Source organism: Eptatretus burgeri, chromosome 14 (assembly GCF_056783735.1).
Source record: "Eptatretus burgeri isolate ZD-2024b chromosome 14, Ebu_testis_v1, whole genome shotgun sequence".
In the NCBI taxonomy this organism is placed as follows: Eukaryota; Metazoa; Chordata; class Myxini; order Myxiniformes; family Myxinidae; genus Eptatretus; species Eptatretus burgeri.
The window spans coordinates 69496456-69518624 of record NC_140974.1 but is presented as its reverse complement, the minus strand read 5'-3'; the positions used below and the strand labels follow the sequence as shown (position 1 = coordinate 69518624).

The following is a 22169-nucleotide window of genomic DNA, read 5'->3' as shown; positions in this document are numbered from 1 at the left end:
CGCAGCTATGCCGCTGATGCAGTGCCCCTGTTACCAGTAAGCTTGTACTCGTTTTGTGATCTGTGATGGAAAGAAATCCCAAAAGGAGTCAGACAGGGGATGCATGCTGTCTCCACCACTGTTTATACTCGTGTTGAGCTGGGTATCAAGGAGGACTACAGAACATGCCAAATTTGGAATAGACTGGGCTGAAGGTGACCATCTGGCAGAACTCAGCTGTCCAGGTGACATCTGTCTACTATTGGATGCCAAGCAAAGTAAGCAAGAGGAAGTAAATCGACTCCAGGAGGATACTCTACAAGTAGGACTGAAAATCAACACCGACAAACCAGAGCATGAGATTACATGCATAGAACAACAACCCCGTCATGGATAATGACTTGGCCATCTGAGATGTCAACAAGTTTTAATATCTAGGGTCAATGGCAACTTCAACGTCAAGGTGGGAGGGGGGGGTGAGATGTTCTACAAATAATACAGAAAGCAAGAACAGCATTTCTGAGAATGAGAGAGATCTGGACATCAAAAGAATACAAAACAAGAACGAAGTTTTGAATCTTTTTGACAGGAGTGTGAGATCAGTTGTACTATTTGCCTGTGAGGCATGGAAAGTCACCAAAATCATTGCACAGAAACTAGAATCCTTTACTTATATCTTACACGATAAGATCTCGCGACTCTTCTGGCCAGATGGAGTGAACAAGAAAGAGGAAGAAAGGAGGACTGCAAAGAAAAATATCATGGAGGAAATTAAAATGAGGAGGTGGACAGCCCGGAAGACTCCTCCCAGAAGGACCAGAGAGAAACCAAGTGTGAAGGAGAAGCGCTTTGAGAGAAGACGGAGGACAGACAAGGAGGACTCATGTGAGGAAGAAGGGTCGTGGACAAAGTACAAAGGAAGGAATCACGAGGGCTGGAGATGCACGATCAGGGTTGAAGAGGGCAAAAACAAAGATCATCGTGCTCCGTTTCTCTCCCTCCCCTTCATTGTTGACTCTCTTCGGCTTGGGCGCTCCTCACGGCTGGCTTGCCTCGTATTTGTCTCTCTATTGGTGGCTGGCTCTTTCCGCCTCGCTCCTGCTTCCATAACGGGCTGCACCATCGCAAGGGGAAGTCCTCGTCTGCAATTCTCTTGTTTGTGAAAGTGTGATCTGTGGCACCTAGTATGGGTTAGTATTTGTAATTTATTTATTTCCCTGTACACGAGTTTGCATGTCCTCATTTCCCTGTTTGTGTCTTATCTCGCTTGGACTGTTCCGAACTGCTCGTCCAGTCCACCTCTCTCTCTCCCCACATATTTCTTTATGATAAGTAAACTCCTTAAAAGGTAAGAAAACGTCTCCCGTCCATGTGCCTCCTGTGCGTGTGCCGTCAATTTTGGTTAATTTTGGGAAACCTTGGGGACGGTAAAGTTGCAAATTAATTGAAGTGAACTTAGTAATTAGAAACCGTTCAGCCGTTTCCAAGACAAAGGATCCCGGCACAAATGGCCTATGTTAACGGAAGCTGTCTGACATGACAATATGTATGGCGTAGCACCACTCCTGGAGCGGGAATAACATGTCATACTAAAATCCATCAATTCTGGGTCATGAACTCATCTGTAATTCTGGGGGAATTATCCCATCCTCAAGGACAGGGTGTTTGTTTTTGTATCCAGAGTGAAACTTGTGGAAGAGCTAGAACACAGAATGGATCAGGACAGCACAGAACAAAAGGAAGAGCAGAAAGAGAAGGGGGGAATGCCAACAGCAGGGCCAAGGGACACAATAGATGGAGACAGACAACAAGGGATGTGGGTAAAGAGGAGGGGTATGGGAGAATGGAAGGGGTGGATAACATGGATACAGAAGCAAACTTCCAGGACAGAAGAATAAAAATTTGGGGGGAGGGGGGGAGTGGTAGTTTAACGGGGGTAGAAAAGATCATGGCTTTGGATGGGTGGTGATCTGAGATGGTGGTGAACAGCCGTCTTGATGACCTGGAGAGAACAATAAGATTGAAGAGAATGTGGAAGCCAATTCCACAGATGGGGGAAAAGGAGGAACGAATGAGTGGAGGTGAGCAGTGATCCTGAATTTTGGGAGTTTCACTGGAAGAGGGTTACTGGTGTACAGAGTGTGTCCTGCAAAAACCTGGAAGGGGGAGGGATAGGGAACAAAGCACGGAAAGAGTAGACAATGTAAGACCAGAAAGGGGCTAGGAGGAAGAAGACAGAGAGACCACCAACTTGTCTGTGATGGCAAAGCGATAGGCCCATAGACTCAGCTTCATCGTGGGAGATTCCAATGATCTTGAAGATTCCACGGGGTTCTTCACCGCTATTAAAACACAACTCATGAATGAAAACTAATCACGTCAGGATAATGGCGCCATGATTAACGGCCCATGAAACTGTTGATCAATTATGATGGTGGTGGTGCTGGTGCTGGTCGTGCAGTTGAATCCTTGAACAGAGCATCGGGGAGATTACAAGTCATGAAGGTTTATGTGGCAAAGAACCAAATCCTGGACGGGCCGCCACTTCATCATCGGGTGCTTTGGTACAGACCCTAAATTTTCCGCTGCGGAAATATATCGTGACAAGGATCTCGTAATTGAGTTTTTCAAATTTCATTCACATATCAATTTAACAAAAAAGTAACGCCACAACAAATTTCTGATACTTACATAATAATTGGTGATCAGCACATCCTTGTAGTCCTGCAAAGAGGCAAAGAAACTTTTTATCTCCGTAAATCCTATGAACGAGAAGTACAACAACAACAACAACAACAAAAAAACTTACACTTTGAAAGCAACACGTCCTCGAATTACAGGGTGCGATATATCAAGGATAAGTAAAAAGATAATAAACGGTGACATTTTGTGACGAACTTCGGGTTTATCCATATGGGAGAATGAAAGGGGAAGGATAACATGGAATGAAAGCAAAAAGTACAGGTCAGTACAGGGCACAGGTATCCAGGTAAGAGCTTCACCTGCATTTTCACCTTTGTGTTCTGTGCCAAAGCTTTAAACAGACGTAAGTAAGAAAGAATAACCTTACACAACACAGCCATTACAAGCACTCAAGACCTACGGCTCCATCTCACGTCTCAACAAAGCAATTTATGAAAGGCGGTTGTAAATTGGCGAGGTCTTTTGGAGACCGCTTGACAATTGAATCCCAGGGTCCAGGATTGATGACCCCTCTTCGTATTAAAGTTCAGAGTGTGCTGTAAGGAAGGAGTATTTTTTTTAGGAACATAGTTCAGGTGAGGTTAATAGCATCGCGCAGTGTCTGTCCGTCAGTCAGTATGTAAGCACTCGGATCTTCTTCATTGAAACTATACACACGATTGTGACGAAACTCGACCACAACCTTCATCACACGCGTGATGTCAAAACCGATAATCATATTATCACCAAACTTTGCAGAACTTCTGAGGAGCAAGGCATCCTGATGCCTTGCAAATCCCATCAAAAAATTCTCTATTAAGTAGGTCAATTTAAAGGGGAACCTGAACGCAATTTTTTGATATTTTTTTTCTGAAAACCACTGAAAATCATTAGTCACGGTCTCATTTGAAGGGGGGGAGGGGGGAAATTGGAATTTTTTTTTTTTGCCAATCACAAATTGTCGATTTTTGATTTTGCCAGTGACATCACATCTTGAAGCCATATAGATCCAAATGGCGGTTTACATCGAGAAAGTGTATTTCGAGCTCAGATACTGATTCCGCCCGTCATTCGCGACTCTGAAGGTTCTCATCATGTTGAAACTGATTAGTGGGATTTTGATGAAACTGTTGGAGAAAAAAAATTAGTGATGGAAACCCTTTCGGGGGAATTATGGAGCCGTATCGTTTTGAGCCTTATGCAAGCGAGTCGGATGAAGATGGTGTTAGTGAAGATGAAAACGCCGGTCAAATGTTCACTACAGATTGGTCGGTTTGGTTGTTCCGTTCAATTGGTGATTTATAAGGGATTTTGTATTAATTGATAAATCAGTTATATTACTCGAGCAGAAATACCCGTCATAACCTGGCAGCCAACACCACCCAGGCATACTCGGACACCGCTGACAAAATGGGTGACAAATGCTTTGTCCCACCGTCGCAGGCTGACCAAGTCTCTTGTAAGTTACGGGATCGTCCTGTTTCATCCTCTTCCATGATGCCACTGTGCTGGGGGCATATCCATGTCATGTCCGTGCTGTGTCGTGTCCGTGCCGTATCCCACCATCGTGTCCGTGCTGTGTCGATGTCCCGCCCCACTGGAGGGGTGAGTGATGCTAAGGGGGAGGAGGGATGTGTGGTGGTGGTGGTGGGTATTGTGGGGATGATGGTTGATGGAGGATTGTGAGGGTATGGTGGAAGGGGGGAGAGGGGTGTGGAATAGTGTTAGATATTGTGGGGGTGATGGTTGAGAGAGGATTGTGGGGGGGGGGGGATGGTGGAGAAGGGAGTGGTGGTGATTCACCGCTCAAATCTTCAATGTACATGTGCCGGTAGCTGGTTAGAGATGTTCCTACAGTTTTGAGCGACGGCTGTTTCTTCCACTTAATCTTTCAATCATGCTGGATAATATAACCACAAGATCTAGCCATCTCTGTTGTTTCATAATAGTGCTCTGTAAAATGTTCCGAGTACAAAAACGAACATTTTATAGGCCCGATCCACACTCGGGTATTTCGGACAAACCCCGTCCAATTTCTGGCAACCCTCGGATCTTTCGGCCATTGGTGTAGCATGAAACTACATCAGTTTGTATTAGTACAACCACCAAGGATGCGCTGACTCGACATATTTGTAGAATTCAAAAATTATTCTCCGTTTGAGTTAAATCGCATGCATGGTGCTTTCACAAGTTTGTTTAACTTTGAGGGTATATCACGACATGTTCACAACAGATTTGAGGGTATAAAAATGTCCAACCCTTTGAACCCCAGCGGCTGTTTTACCAGCCGCTATTCAAACCTCGCGATATCTGAGCGTCTGGATCTTTATCCAGGGAGCCCAGAGTGGGGGAGCTGAAAGTCCAAGGAACTCAGGATTCAAACTGCCTTTTCCTCATGGAAAGCAAACCCAACTGAGGGCAATCTCAGTTCTTTCCACAAAGCTCGGAACAAGTGTGTATCTACCCTCAGGAGAGCCAGAAAACAACATCTTTCTCATCTCAAGTCTGAACTCTCAAACCTCTCTCCCTCCTCAAAATCCTGGTGGCATTTAATCAAATCTGTTTCTGGTGTATGTTCCCCCTCCATCCCCTCCCTTACCTCAAATGGCCGCACTGCTGATTCCACACGTGATAAAGCTGAATGTCTAAACTCGGTGTTTGCAGCTAAATCTTGTGTCCTAAACCCATCACTATCTCTACCCACTTTACCCAGTCGCACCCAACTGTCCCTGGACTCTGTATCCTTTTCTCCTGACAAGGTGGAGAGCTTGCTTTCAAACCTCGAGTCAGATTCTGCAACCGGTCCAGACGGCATCAGCCCACGTTTCCTCAAAGCCTGCTCTTCTCCTCTTGCTCACCCTCTCTCTGTTCTATTCACCCTCTCATTTGCCCAAGGTCATCTGCCATCTGCTTGGAAATCTGCTAACATCACTGCCCTGCATAAAAAAGGTGCAAAAACAGATCCCTGGAACTACAGACCAATCAGCCTTCTCCCAATCATCAGCAAGGTGATGGAATCCATCATCGCCTCAGATATGAAATCCTTCCTCTTCTCCAATGGCTTGATTTCCAATCATCAATTTGGTTTCAGACCAGGTCACTCTACCCTGGATATGCTGCTTCTGCTCTCCCATCAATGGATGGAGGTCCTCAATGCCAGACAGGAAATCCGAGCCGTATCCCTGGACATATCACGTGCTTTTGACACAGTCTGGCACCCTGCACTACTCACCAAACTCTCTTCCCATGGTATTCAAGGCCATCTCCACTCATGGCTCGCAGACTTCCTCTCCTGTCGCAGTCAACGTGTGGCCCTAAATGGAGTTCTTTCATCCCCTCTTCCTGTGCAGGCTGGAGTTCCGCAAGGTAGCGTTCTGGGCCCTGTTCTTTTTCTGGTTTTCATCAATGATCTCTCGGACTCTCTGGAAAATCCTCTATTTCTCTTTGCCGACGACTCCACCCTCTGCCGTACCATCTGTCATCCCTCAGACCGGCAAGCAGCAGCTTCTTCGCTCACTGCAGATCTGGATAAAATCACAAACTGGTCCAACACGTGGAACATGTCTTTCAATCCAGACAAATCTCACACTCTCACTATGTCTCTTCGAAAGGACCGTTTACAAAACCCCCCCATCCTCTTTCTCAACAATCCTCTGGAAGAAGTCTTTTCTTTCAAGCTTCTAGGTCTCACTATCTGCCATGACCTTTCCTGGGAAAGTCACATTTCCAACCTCGCCTCAAAAGCCAGTCGCCGACTGGGAATCCTCCGTCGTGCAAAGTCCTTCCTCGGCCCTCTTGAGCTCCTGACCACTTACAAAGCTTTTGTCCATAGCCTGATGGAGTACTGCTCTCCCCTCTGGGCTGGTGCTCCTGCCTCCCACCTTTCTCGGCTTCACGCTGTCGAAACCAGGGCATTTAAGATCATCGGCATCTCCCGCAATGAAGCTGAGTCTTTGGGCCTCTCACTCAATCACCGCAGGTTGGTCGGTGGTCTTTCTGTCTTCTACCGACTCCTCTCCAGCCTTGCCCCCCTGCTCTCTCTGCGATTTGTCCCCACCACATTTCCACAGGGCGCTCAAGGTCCGCCAACAACCCCCTTCTGGTAAAACTACCAAAATCACGGATCACTGCTCATCTTCACTCTTTCATTCCTCTTTTTTCCCGCCTTTGGAATAAACTTCCTCACTCTATTCTTTCCCATTCTTCCCTCCAGGCTTTCAAAACAGCTGTTCACCACCACCTCTTATCTTCCCCCATCCAAATCCTCGATCTTTTCTACCCCCGATAATCCACCCAAGCCCACTTCCTTCATTTCTCCTGCTTTCCTTCCTGAAAGTCCCTGAAATGTCCATCTTCTCTTCGCCATGTTCCCCGTCCCATCCCCATCCCTCTCCCTTCCACAGTTCACCTGTGTCTGTTCCTCACTGTTTTGTCCCTTCCACTCCCGCCCCTCTTGTCTCATGCCTCCTTGCTGTGAGTTGTGTGTTAGCTCTCATACGAGCCTCGACCAAGGTATACAAAAAAAATAAATAAATAAATAAAAGGGTTGAGAAATCAAATTTATTCTCAAACTAGAACGCCACTCGGTGGAGCACATGCCTCCGCCGGGCTGAACTGTTTACGTGTTGTATCCCACTGATAGGCCAGATCTGGATCTGGACCTTCAAAATCGAATCAGCTTGTTCTTGTTACCGACCTAACTCAACCACCATGTTTCGTCCGAATCTGTCCACAACTTTTTGAGACATAATGTCATACTGTATATCGTTCCCCTCCCCCCCCCCAACTCATCTCTTAATAGTGAACAATCATTTTTTTAAAAATTTTTAATTCTCGTATCCATATCCAGATCTTCACCAAAATTGAACCAATTCCTCCTTATCACACATCCCACACTTGTCCACCACGTTTCGTCCAAATCCACCAATGACATTTTAAGATATCGTGCTATAATATCGTTTTTCATCCTATCTCTCAATGGTGAAGTCGCTTTAAAAATTCTCGGATCCGGATTCGGATCTTCACCAAAATTGAACCAAATTCTTCCTTATCACACATCCAACCTGTCCACCAAGTTTCGTCCGAATCTGTCCATAACTTTTTGAGATATCCAATTCACACAGACAGACAGGGGTGAAAACATAACCACCATTCACCTTCGGTGACGGATGCAATAAACACGACACGAAAACCGATTTTAATCATTACTTACATCGAGTAACCTCACAAGCACATAAATATTAGTTGTTGCTGCACAGAAATAGTTTGAATGCCTCAAAGTAAGTAAAACTAGAGCGAAGTAGACGGCGCGCCGTCACAAATCCCCGTGCTTCCCACCGAAAGCAAAGCTGAAAGATGGCAAAAAGTTCTACCAGGAATGATCCAATGTCAAATTTTGAGTTTAAAGTTTTTCCCATTTTGACCTCTGTGACCCTAAGTCCACACCCAATAAAGCATGAACCGGGGGTCAAAACCAAAAAAAAATCGTTACATATTTTATGCGTCTTATCTTCTAATGTTGATTGCATGTACGTTTCATTGAAAAATGTTTTCAAGTGTGCACATAATTGCAGTTTAAGTTATTTGACTTTTTGACCCCACCGGAGGGGGGAGTCCAAAAATGACCCTGCTCTTGCACCTCCATGCCATGTGGTGATCATAACTCCCAAGTTTGGTGAATTTCTGCCCAACTGTTTAGGAGATAGCATGACGGACGGACAGACAGCGACAGGCACAGATATAGAGAAACAATTACAATAACCCCCCCCCCCGCCCCCCTGGTGGGGATAATAAATCCACCTCCAGCTCTCTGCACCCTCTCCTCATGACTCTCACATCCCAACCTTCACTTGTATAAAACTAAACTCAATGTGTCCAACAAATTTCACAATAAGTGGTTATAATTCCACGCAGACCCTTTGGACGTATGTTGGTGCTGCATTTTCAGAGAGAGAGAGAGAGAGAGAGAGAGAGAGAGAGAGAGTGACCATATCGATCGATCCAATCCATTGGGACCACACTCTGTACAGAGCGTTGGTGCTGCCGAAGCTGTCTCCTGGGCTATCGGGCATAATCCTGGACGGATCGCCGCTCAAACGGCTCAATCATCTCAGCAAGCTGGTACTCATTTTGCCGACCTCGGAAGGATGAAAGGCTGAGTCAACCCCACCTGGTATTAATTCAACAGCCAAGCAGGGTTTGAACTCAGGATCCGAGGATCCCCAAGTCTACACCAGGCATAGTATCAATAATGGTAACTATAAATTTATCACAGTGGTACACTCATCTCTAAAACCGATGCTATTTCTTGATCATTATAAATGGCACACAGTGCACGCACTAAATTGACAACGGAGGGAAGCAAAAGTGCGCGTGGGGACGGGAGACTGGGAAAGAAGTCCAGGTGGACAACTTTTATTTCCCAACATAAAAGATTGGATGTAACATGTATGGAAACCTTGAAATTGGAACGCAACGGCGACATCGCACCATAATGCACCTCGCTATGGTATCGGTGAGAAAAGTTCAAAAAAGTTTGCAATAAATGTTCTTGATTCAGTCAATTTTAAAGTGTGTGCATCCAGGAAAAGCTTCAAAGCCCACTGTCAAAGCAGATTCGCTGCCACCTTCAAACATGACTACAAGCTCTTGAAGTTGCCCACTATTCCTGACACGAGCTGACCCTTTAAATAAATAAATAAATAAAAACAACCGAATCATTGTTGATTGAGCAAAAACTTAACTGAAATCCTTACGATCAGCAAATGTTCTAGTGGAACAAATGAGTTAAAAGGAAATTCCAGGTGCCCACATTTGTTTGAAAGTCCCAGCCAGGTCAACGCTGAAACAAAAGGCCATCAGTAATACAGACATTCGGAAAACATTTTCCGGAGGTTTAATTAGAAGAACACATTGTTTTTCGCACGTTTTGTTCACACTCAAAGACAAAACCGTGTTGTCACTTGGATTCAGAAAACAAAAGGCGATCCGAGCAAGACAATAACTACGAGTTCCCAAATCGTATCGCAAAGGCTCGGCATTCAATTGTGGATCCTTAACCGTGCAAATGTAACGCTGCGCACACAACCACAACAGGAGGATAATACGTGCTGCAAACATTTAATTTCATGATGGATTATAAAACAGGGAGTAGTTCGAGTTGTCGGCGGATCTGTGTAATACTTCCCAGAGCAAAAAAAAAAAAAAAAAAAAAAAAACAACCGTTGGACGTACATCCATCGAGGCCGTAAACAGTGTGCACCAATTCGCGATGTCCAAGGACGCACGATGCGAGTGTGTGTTATACATCATGTTCTCCCAGACAGGCTCTTGTTTGGGAGATGTACGGCCAGTGGGGGTACAGAGACAATGTGCCGAGCCAGGAGAAGAGGCACAACACTCCTGCACGCCTTTATTACCACTTCCATGCTCTGGCAGGACAGACCGACATGTTTGTACGTGACATTTCCATGCAGTTCCGTGTTTAATCAGACGGTCGTGGGCAAGGACCTTGGTCTGCTAACGGCCAACACAATGTTGCATTCTCAGGCTTCTTGTGCATGATAACTTCGGTAAATCTGTCCTTCTCTGCTCATTGCTTGTTCACCAGACTCGGTGGTGTCATGGTCAGATTGGCTGCTTTGGGTTTGGGAGGTCAGTGGTTCAAACGCCAGATGAGTCATACCAAAGACTTCAAAAGTCTGTGCTGCTTCCTTATCCGATGCTCAGCATTTAAAGGAATAGAGCACAGACAAACAACCAGAAGTTGGCAGTAATAGTGGGGTGTTGATGGACTTAATGGGCTCCTCCTGCATTGAAGCTCCTCACAAGGGAACTCTGATTCATTAATTGATTGATTGATTGATTGATTAATTGATTACGCGGTCACGCAAGTCATCCAAATCGCACCGGGACAAGACTTTGTGGTGGATTTATTCGGTGACGTTGGTGACGTTGGTGACGTTGTCCATGTCCCTAACCCAAACCCTAACAGCACGGCATGGTGACGTTGTCCATGTCCGTGAACCTCACAGCACATCATGGTGACGTTGTCCGTTGATATCCATCAAGTGTAGATTTTGCACCGAACGAGGTGAGATGGGAAAATACATCCTCATGGAGATCATAAGTTGAAGTGTAAAAATATATAAATATATAATGATGCTTTTTGAGTGCATCGTTTCAAAACTTTATTGCGTCGGGTGAAAAATGTACAAGCATGCAAAATAACGCACCAAATCGGGGATATTACCGAGGTATTTACACAAGCTGGAACATTTACCGATACGCAGAGCCTCGCGGAGGTACTACATAGATTACAGTGGATCTGAGAAAGTGTGGACCCACTTACCCACAAAGTGACACGCAGACTGCTTTGGAAACGGTTGTGTTTAAGGAAAAAATGAATGGACAATTGCCGAGGATAGTAGCAGCCCTTTTACCTCTGACACCGTCGATGGAACGAGGTTATGTTTCCACCCCTATTTATTCGTCTGTCTGTCTGTCTGTCGGAAGAAACTTGGTGGATGGGTTCTGTGTGTGACAAAGATGAATTGATTCAATTTTGGTGAAGATCCGGATCCGGATCCGGATCAGAGAATTTTTGAGCGATTCTTCACCATTGAGAGATCGATCCAAAGACAATATCCAGCACTATGTCTCAAAACGTTATGGGCGGATTCGGACGAAAACCGGTGGATGAGTTGGGTAGGTGACAAGAACAAGCCGATTAGATTTTGGTTCAGGTCCGGATGCAGATCTGGCCTATCATTGGAATACAAAGCATGAACTGTTTCACCTGGTGGAGGTGTGTGCTCCACCGAGTGCTGTTACAAGCCTGGTGTTGGTTTAACGGATAGAGTGGTGGGCTTGGGATCCTACAGTCCTGAGTTCGAATCCTGCTTGGCTGTTGAATTAATACCAGGTGGGGATGACAGCCTGTCATCCTTCCGAGGTCAGCAAAATGAGTACTAGCTTGCTGGGATGATTGAGCCATTTGAGTATCCTGTGCTGGAGTGGCGACCCGTTCAGGATTGTGCCGAATAGCCCAGGAGACTGTTTTGGCAGCACCGGCATTCTCTGCACAGAGTATGGTCCCGATGGATTGCATCGGATTCAATGTCCTGCAGACTTCACCGATTGTTGAACCTAAAGTTTTCCGTCCCTCGGATTGACATTACGTTGGACACCTGTTGGAAATCTCACGGTGTCCTTATGCAAAGAGTAGGCGAGTCGTCGCTGGCACCCTGAACAAATTACAAATTTCTGCCCAAACTGCAGGTAGCAAGTGGTCTGGTCATTTCGGGTATTCCTGAACATGGGGTTACACTGCTTGCTATCCCAGAATGTGGTTCTCGTCTGGACGGAGCACCTCCCGCACTATAAAACAGATTCACATACCCAGCTGTCCACACGATATGTGAACGGCAATTTTTGTCTGCGCTGGTTCACCGTGACATGGAGATAGCCCCTAAAGGATCGTGGTGGTCACGCTGTGCAGTTCACTTTGTTTGCATCAATAAATATCTGACGCTTCACTGATCACTCGAATCACCACTTTCTCGTCATGAAAAGACGAAGCTAACTTTTTCAATTGGAATTTTCGAACAAAGCGCCCGTTACATTAAATGCGGCATCAGATGGGATTTCCTTCAGGCGAGGAACATTCAACCCTCTCCATGGGAAGCCGTTCATTTGAGGGCACTTCAAACAAGGTCTTCACCAAACCAACGACACAGCAATGGCAACATTTCCACGGCGATTCCACAGTTGAAATTTCAACAGCGCGAAGCTTACGCAGTCGCGTCTGCCATTTCATTTGAAAAGCAAGTCCTCGAGGAATCGCATAATCGAAGGAATAAATGCCAAAATACATCATCGCACACGCAATAGGGTTCGTCACAATTGTCTGCAGAAAAAAGAAAAGTCAAAATGACCTTCAGCAAACCGAAGGTGCATTTCAACAAAAGGGGTATTATTTTAATGGCAGAGAGTGCTCCGTGTGTTTTCTTTTAGCAAAATTGGCAAAGAGATTGTTTCGCAAATATCTTCTATGTCGTTACGACAACAGGGCATTTCGAGAGAAGTCGGGACAGAAAATAGAGCGGGGCCTCTGAGTCATCGTGAGAGTACAACTACAAGATCCGAGCAGCATCTGTGGCATAATGGTTAGAGCGTCCGCTCAGAGTATGGGGGGGGGGGGTGGCATGTGCTGCTTCCTTGCTTGACGACCAGCATTTAAGAAGGATAGAGCACGGACAAACAACCATATGTAGGCAGCAACGGCGTGGGCTTTGATGGACCCGATGACTTCCTCCTGCGTCGAAGTTCCTTGGAAGTGAACTCAAATTCTAGAGGCTTTGATCACCTCTCATCTGAATTGGCCTGTTGTCGTTACCATCTGAACGGATGACTTATGATGCAGAGAACTCGGGTTCAAGTCCCACATACCATACGTCTTTATCCATGGTCTACTAATGTTCTTGTAGTTAAATTAAAAGAACATTGACGACTAAGTGGTGTCTTTGTGCTTCACTCAATACATGGACAAGCAGAAGCTCCTCCCCGAGCCTCAGATCAATGGAAAAAAATATACATATAAAATCAAGATCAAGAAATAATGTTTGTTTGTAAAACCTTGATTTAAATGGCATGTCTGTTGTCGAAAATATTGAAAAAAATAGATGTAATAAGAATACAAGTCCTCATTGAGGACACAGCCCCTAATACCTCAAAAATAGGATGTACAGATTTCACATTTAAATAAATAAATTTCGACATTGGTCGTGGAGATGTTGAAATGTGTATAAATAAGTAATTCAATGTCGTATGTTGGTGGTGGAGATGGTTAAGTGTATATAAATAAATAATGGTTCCAGGAGGCACATACATTCCTGGACTGTTCTCTCCTGTAACAAAACTTCCGAATTGTCCAAATTCCAAGTTGGTCCCGATTGATCACATTAATCATTTGAGGTGCCTCATGCACAGATACAGGTCAGGTCAGGTATGTGAGCATGCGCCGGAGCAGCGCGTCACTGTGTCCACTTTCTGCCGGTACTCCCAGGCCCCCGTCTGGCCATCCCCATCTCCTTGAGATGCTGATGATATTCCAAAAGGAACACAACCCATGCATTACTTTTTGAACACCCTGTATTATCGCGTGCTGTGCATGTGCCGAATATGAAAGAATTGGGTACAGCCATTTCTTATTCGAGGCTCTAGACGGACACATATGGGCGGAATGCTACGTTGGGGTCTAAAAATGTTCCAAGGTGGATTTGCTCGAGACATGCAAGAGGCATTTTTAAGGGATGAAGTAGGTAGCAATGAGGGGATGGAAAAGATGGAAGGGAAGGAGGTGGGGGGGGGGAGGCAAGAATAAATACGAGATCTTACCTTCTTAAATTTGTTGGCAATCTGTTCGCTGGACAACCCAGAAAGCACCCCCATGAAGGTCAAAAAACCACCAAGTATTGTGGGGGCACAGATGATCTGCACAAACATCGGGATTCGAAGGGTGATGAAAGAAGGCAAATGAGATTAGAAAGGTGGTAAAAAAAAAAAAAAGTGAAAAAAATCAGTATTACAACATCATAAATGCATTTTCATCAACCAACAAATGATGACGTGTTTTGTATGCAGCACAGGGGATAATGGGAGCATCGTTGGTTGAGGGCATGGATGTGCCGCTGATTCAGTGCCCTGTTAGGGCAGGAATTTGTGATTTGTTCAAGGTGCCGGCGATCGCTCACCGACTCTTCACGATGACACTGTGGGATCTTTAACATCCACCAGCTAATGCTGGCAGACGGGACGCCCAGCTTTACGTCTATCCGAGGGACGGCACACACATTGATCAACAATCCTGACTGTGAAACACCAGGATGACGGTTTATAGCTGATGGGCTTCAAACCCAGGAAAGACGGCTTGGAAGTGAGTGCGTGCACCTCTCGGCCACACTGTCAGCCCCAAAATGATGACTCTTTGTGAAGGACAACGTTGTTTAATGGAGGATGTTTGCCGACGACACATTCAATTTCATTAGAGATTGAACTGCAAACCGAGAAAGGCGTTAACTGATGGCTCAAAAGGAGATAACACCTATAAAGATTGATAGTGTGTCATCCTCAAAATGCCTTTGCCTAACTGGAACTATGTGTTGGATTCAAGGCTTTTCATGCATAATATAGCAGTGGAAGTCAGCCAGCTGTTCTTCATGCATGAGCATTTCCTTGTGGACGTTAATCACCCGACGTTACATTCTGAAAACAGTAGGCTATTGTGTGCCAGTACCCTGAAAAAAAATTCAAGTACTTGCCTGAAGCTACGGTAGCACAATTACACCTCATCACAATTACACCTCATCGATAAGTCAACATACCCTATTTGTAATTGAAATCTGGTCAAATGTGCATTTAATAGATGGATTGATAGACAGAAACATCCAGAATGTTACAAAATTATATCAAATAAAATAATCAGCCAAACTCTGACGTTTATTATGATAAGATATTTTGATGCAATCAAATTCATCCTAATATCTACGATAATAAGTGTGTGTGTGTGTGTGTGTGTGTGTGTGTGTGTGTGTGTGTGTGTGTGTGTGTGTGTGTGTGTGTGTGTGTGTGTCTTCCATAACTCCAAAACCATGAGACCCAGCATCCTGAAACTCTGCATGCGCACCAAAGGAACTTCAAGGAAGTGCAAGAGTGAAAAATTGGGTGTTTGTGTAAATTAAAACAACCGTTTTGAAGGTAATTAACAGCCTTATTTATTTATATCCTTTATCAGGCGCATCCTCGGACACCGCACTGTCTCTCGCTGGGGTCTTAATTCGCCATTTTGTTCGGCCTGTTCAACAATGCCTTGACCTGGAACAGACTGCAACAGTTTCTTAATGATAGTTTTTTTTTTCTTCACTATCCTCACTCGTATTATTGAATGCCTGATCATCACACCTACGAATCGCTGATACATCGCAATGCTTATAAATGCCCGGAGACACCAGTGTTCGTGGCTTTATTTAATTTCCGCACATGCCATAACCTCAAGATTCTCTTAACCATCCATTGAGACCATACTCTATGCTGAGCATTGGTGCTGCCTAAGCAGTCTCCTTGGCTATTAGACACAATCCTGGATGGTTCGCCACTCCGGCACAGTATACCACAGCATGCTGACACTCATTTTGCCGACCTCAGAAGGATGACAGGCAGAGTCAACCCCACGTGGTATTAATTCAACGACGAGTGGGATTTGAACTCAGGATCCTAGAACCCCAGCCCACCACCCTAACCTTTAAGCCAACACCAGGCAAAGGAGATTCTCTTAACCTGAGACAAATTTCAAAATTTTAACTGTGGGATTCACCTTAACAGCAATTCCCAGTGCTGAAAAAAGTGTGTTCATTTGTCCAATTCGGACATTGTTTGACATTCTGAGCATCTCCGGAAACTGCCATCCCTATGAACCGTTTCGTTGGAGTGCCTGCGAGAGAAAGTTCTGCTTAGCCTTGACCCTGCTTCAGCTGTGGATTTGGATGACATCAGTGCCGATGTTCTCAAATCCTGTTCTGCCGTTCTTGCTACCCCTCTGTGTGTCATATTCAATGTCATTCTTTCGCTGCCTCCCCTCTGTACGAGTCAGGAAACATCACTCCCATCCAAAATAAGGGTTCAAAAAGAGATCTTATACCAACTATACACCCAAAATAATGCTTCCAATTGCAAGCAGTCATGAAATCCATTATTTTATTTATTTTCATACAGCCTATGGCTGCTTGGCTGCATTATTTTCTGGGGGCACGGCTGGACTGTGCCGCTGATGCGATGTAACAAGCATGCTGGTACTCATTTTGCCAACCTCAGAAGGATGACAGGCCGAATCAACCCTACCAGCTGTTAATTCAACATCCCAACAGGGGCTTGGACTCACTACCCTCAGGCTCAGATCTTAAGCCAAGCACCTTCACCATTAAGCAAACACCAGGCTTATGGAATTCATCATTGTCCCCGATGTCAAGTCTTTCCAGTTTTCTGATCTCTGACCATCAGTTTGGATTCCTTCCTGATCACTCAAATCTGGACATACTTTGGCGACTTTCTTAGCAATGATTGGACAGCCTAAATCTCAAAAAGAGGTTCAGACTGTCTCCCTGGACATCTATTGGGCATACGACTGTCTGGCAACTACTTTGCTTGCCAAGCTCTCTGCCTGTGCCAAAGAACTCCACCTTCATTCCAGGATTTTTGACTTCCTCCCCCTAACCCAAGCAATGAATGTGTCACCATCAATGGAACCCTCTCCATCCTCTCCCAATGGAGGCTGCAGTTCCCCCAAAGCAGTGTTTTGGGCCCAGTCTTGTTCCTCATCTATATTAATGACCTGGATCTGGAATCTGCAAAATCCTCTATTTCTTTTTGCAGATGACTCCACATTGTGTTGTACAGTAATCCGCGTTCTGGGCAGACAACAGCCACGTCTCTCTCTGCTGATCTGGAAATGATTAGACTTTGGGCTGATAAGTTGAACATGTCCTTCAATCGTGAAAAATCTCAGTCTCACCATATCACGCTGGAATGATTGAATGATCGAATCCACCCATCTACTTCCTTGGTAATCCACTGGAAGATGTTCAGGGTCTTGAACTTCTACACCTCAACGTCAGGCATGTCTTTTCCTGGGCTGACCACAAAGCAAAGCTGGCCTCAAAAGCCAGCACAGACTGGGCATCCTCCATTGATCCAAGTCCTTCGTTGGGAAATCAGAGCTACTCACAGTCGAGAAGGCCACAGTCGAGAAACACAATGGAGTACTGCTCTCCGCTGAGGGCTGGTGCCCCAGCGAGGTTCAGACTGTCTCCCAGTCTGAACTCCCATCTGTCCCTCCAAGATTCTGTAGAACATAAAGCTCTCAAAATTACTGGATTCTCCCATGATGAGGCCAAAGCACAAGGTCCCTTGCTCCTCCCATCTATAGAACCACCTCCCAGAGCCAGCCTATGACAATTGTCCTGAAAACAGGACAGATGATAGATCTGTCTCATTCTTCCATCAAGGACTTTAAGCAAGCAGTGCACTGCCATCTCCTTTCATCCACAATTCTGACCCATGATTTTTATTACTCCCATTACCCTTTCCTAAGTCGACCATTTTACATTCTAGCTTCAGCGTTTCCTCCCCTCCTCCTTTCCTGGTCTTTCAGTCCCTTGATGGTTGTCCCACTGTCAGTTGTACTTTTTTCTTCCATCAGTCACACCTATGAAAGAATTATTTTATTGGCATTATTTTATTTATTTATTTTTGTTCACAGGTGGTGAACAACAAAAATGGAAACACCAATGTAAAGTCACTTAAAAGGATGTTGGGTCACCACGTGCGGCCAGTACGGCCTGTATGCGCTATGGCATCGAGTCCACCAGCGTCTGGAATTCTGCAGGAGGGATGCGGCACCATTCTTCCACGAGAAAGTCAATCAACTCACACCTGTATGATGGAGGAGGAAAATACTGTCTCGGGCGTCGATCCAGAATATCCCATAAATGCTCGAATGGGTTCACATCTGGTGATGAATAAGGCCATGACATATGGATAACATCAGTGTCATGCTCATCAAACCATTGGGCGACCACACGTGCTCTGTAGATTGGGGCATTAACGGGGCCTCCTCTTGCAGCCATGCTAGCCATAATTACAGGCAACCAGGCCTGTGCAGCATTTTTATACGTTGACACTAAGCATGCTGGGATGTTATTTGCTTAATTAACACATGGGCCACACCTGTGTGGAAGCTGTTGCTTGGTGTCCCTCATTTACCTTGGCATTTCCAGTTTTTGTCCACCACCTACATATGGCATATTTTTCAGATGAATAATCATTTATAGCATGCATATTGTCGCATCAGAAGTCCAGCGAACATGGACATTCTGCACCAGACGTATAATGAAGAACTCCACGAATGACTGAAATAATGTTTGAATTAACTGTGTTTCGAATTAACTAATAAACAAGTTATGATCCCCCAATGATCATTCAAATAAAACTGAGACTGCAGGTTGCTCGCACGCGGCAAAAGGCCAAAAGATGTTCATTTACAATGAAAGGTTTATTGAAATGTATATCGGAATAAGGATGAACGAGATGCTAATCAATAATAGACAGAATGAACCAAGTGGTCGATAGACACCGAGAGGAAATAAGGGAAAACACTCAAACTTATTTACAAGAGAAATAACCCCGATAATGGCACCGACAACACCAGATTCAGACCGTGAAGGGGAACACAGGCGAGGATTGAAGGCAGGCACGAGCTGGTTGTGACTGCAGGATTATGATGGTCGTGCATGTCGGTGTGGCACCGGGTGAAGTGCGGCTCAGGGCGGAAAAAGGAGAGGATGGTGCAAGACTGGCGAAATGGCGTCTGTGTCTCTTAATCGGACCTGCGTGGATGAGCAACAATACCGAGAGAGATGCAAAGGTCTAACTCGCATCTAACTGCTGCGCACATGTATGGACACAGATTTTAAGCTCTTCGGGACTGCCTTTCCAACATGCTGGTCTCACAATTGACTGCCCGCTGCTCGTGGGTAACATCATCTTTCGGGCCATCCCACCCGGCGGGGTTGCTCTCGTAAATGATCCTCCTCCTCTCCAGGCCTCTTTAGCTCACTTCACCATCCTGGCATCCAGTTCTCTGGCCAAACGGCACGTGATGTCCATTTCATTAAAAGCACTGTTCTGATACCTTACGCTACAAATCTTCCACCTGGCCTCGCCTGTACAGGGGAGTTTTACACAACACAACACAACCTTACCCTGCATTATTATTTACAATCACCACCCCGTCCGTGCACATATTCCGTATGACTTACTTCTGACAGATCCATAATACAAGTATAATTGTACCCCAACTCGAGCACACGGACAAAGCTAAAGTTTTTTTTCCCCTCAGTACAGAGTTTAGGCTCATGAGAGGAGCTACAGCTCCAGATCTACAAACGGAAAGATTTGTGGAGCAGACCGAGATAAAGACGCTATATTACCAATAATCGATTATGGCGTCCCACATGATAATCCATTACCACAGCTGGTTACAGTGTGTGATGCCACGATAGATCATCGGTATCCTTGCCAAAGAATTTCCCCTTGTCAAAACCGCAAGATAGTAATTTTGTTTCAAACTGTGAACGTACCGCTTCGATTTGATCACGAGTGATTGCACCTTGAGGACAAGAAAAAAAATTAATGAAAATGGAATGTCACGTGATAACCAGTTATTTTTGTCACACAAATTCATTCTGCATTGGAGAAATATTGAACAAGTTCGAGAACGCACACCAGCAAACAAATTCACACATTGATGCACGCATGCACATACAGACGCAAACACGAGTAGACGCGTGCACAACACTCAAAAATGGTCTCTGTCAATAACCTCGCTGGATACAAACATTATCAAACATAATACTTCCATAAACCAAAGCAACAGAAGATAAAACAATCATTTGTGTGGCAGTGCTGAGAAAAGCTCGCTCTCCCAAGTGACATGCCTCACCGATTCAGCGAGGCTAGCACAAAGTGATACCACTGCATGATTGTGTTTGTCTCATCCAGGGAATAGAGTTGTGACTAGGAACAACCACTTTATTCTAAGCAAAAGCGTTTAACCAAATCCGCTTCAAAACACCTACATAATTTGAGAAAAGGCTATTGTTGGTAGTGAATGAGGGAATTGGATTATTTTTGAAGAAAATAACAGCACAAAATAGACATTGTGAAATTATAGCAACAGGCTTACAAATAGCACGCCGGATGGTGTGATAATGTTGTTTTAGCGAAGAATGGGAAACAGCAATCGGACGGTACAAAACAATAAACAGAGAGCAAAAGTAAAAGAATGTTAGTGCACAAAGAAAACTAATGTCGAGTCGTGCATTGTGCATTTTGTGAGTAGGATGGAGACAATGGTGTGTTCAGGTGGAGTGCTTCTGCAGCAAGTAGCCGACGCTGGAGGAAATCAGAAATGAAAATGCATCAGGTGCACCTTGAAAGCATGTTTACTGCAAGTCGCACAAGTGGTGAGATCAATAACTACAGCTGAAATCACATCTCAAGAAAGAATGCAAAAGCAGGCTGTATGTGTTCCTTGGACATCAAAAGATTTGTCTATTCCATCAATCAATCTCCTGGTAATTATCTGGATTCAAGCGGTTGCTCCGCCTAACTTGGTTCCGGACAATGATGACATTAGGTAAGGTACGTACATCGGGCCATCCAATTGTCAAAGGATGTGGATGTTCGATGCAGTTCACAACAGGCAAAAATCACTAAAAAATCAAGATTCCACAGAGCAACACTTTTCTCCCATTTTTGGTTTGATCACCTCTTAAAATTCAGCCAACTTGTAGAATATTGATCCTCAAGGTTAAAGAACAAATGCAATGGCTGAAATTACTTAAATCGATCCTCTAATAATATGCTCAATTAGAGAAAATTTTAGGAAAAAATTTTGAAATTTGTAAAACAAGAAAAAAAAACAAAAAAAATTTGAGAGTTCATGAAACACTTCATCCTGCGGAGTCTTGAGAAACAAGGACAAGGGTGGGGTCGACGAGCAGAAAATTTGATTGGTCGAGATGATGTAAAATGCTCTAATATTTTGCCCATGTTTGGCTAAATGGAAGGGTTTTGAAAGTGCTAAAAAGGTGATTTGTATTTCACACTATTCACGTAGATCATTCAATTAAAATAAAATAAAGATTTTAAAGGTTGTAGAAAAAGACTTTTAAAAGATTTTAAAGGTCTTTTACACCACCTTATTTAACACCTTACACTAGTTCTTCATGCCTGTTGTTTGTGTCCTTTATGATGTCCTTAAAAATAGTACGTTTCCTGGTCAGAATGATTTTCAATTTTGTTTGACTGCCAATGAATGATAACATCTCCAGTATATCAGTCCAATTCCAAATAAGTTACTATTGTGTGTGTATGTGTGTATGTGTGTGTGTGTGTGTGTGTGTGTGTGTGTGTGTGTGTGTGTGTGTGTGTGTGTGTGTGTGTGTGTGTGTGTGTGTGTGTGTGTGTGTGTGTGTGTGTGTGTGTGTGTGTGTGTGTGTGTGTGTGTGTGTGTGTGTGTGTGTGTGTGTGTGTGTGTGTGTGCGTGTGTGTGTAACTTTTTTTCCCCCCATTTGAGCTTTTGTCATCAAATTTTCAACAAACCAATATTATAATAATATGGAAAACCTAATACGGATCACAATAATATGATCAGGCCAAAAACAATATAGTACTGTATAGCATGATATTTCAAAAATGTATTGGGCCAGATGTTCTCCTGGATGAGGCATTGCGTGGCGGAGGTATGCACTCTACCGAGTGCCCTTCTAGTCTCATAATGTATTTGTTTTGCACAGCGAATGCTTCCATTGCAATTACATCATTTTTTCAACAACAGAATAAAAAGGAAGATAGTGATAGGCCCACCGACTCAACTTCATCATGGTCGATAC

General features: G+C 44.5%; 1 protein-coding gene across 5 annotated transcripts in view; it reads right to left on the bottom strand.

Moving 5' to 3' along the window:
- MPV17 (mitochondrial inner membrane protein MPV17) overlaps window positions 1-22169 on the bottom strand; it is a 55333-nt gene that overhangs the window by 11828 nt on the left and 21336 nt on the right. For all 5 annotated transcript variants that reach the window (XM_085855426.1, XM_085855424.1, XM_085855428.1 and 2 more), the window contains exons 5-6: window positions 14059-14154; window positions 2671-2703 (exon numbers count right to left, since the gene is read on the bottom strand). In XM_085855426.1, the coding sequence (XP_085711552.1) occupies window positions 2671-2703; window positions 14059-14154 (129 nt within the window). The remainder of the gene's footprint in view (window positions 1-2670; window positions 2704-14058; window positions 14155-22169) is intronic.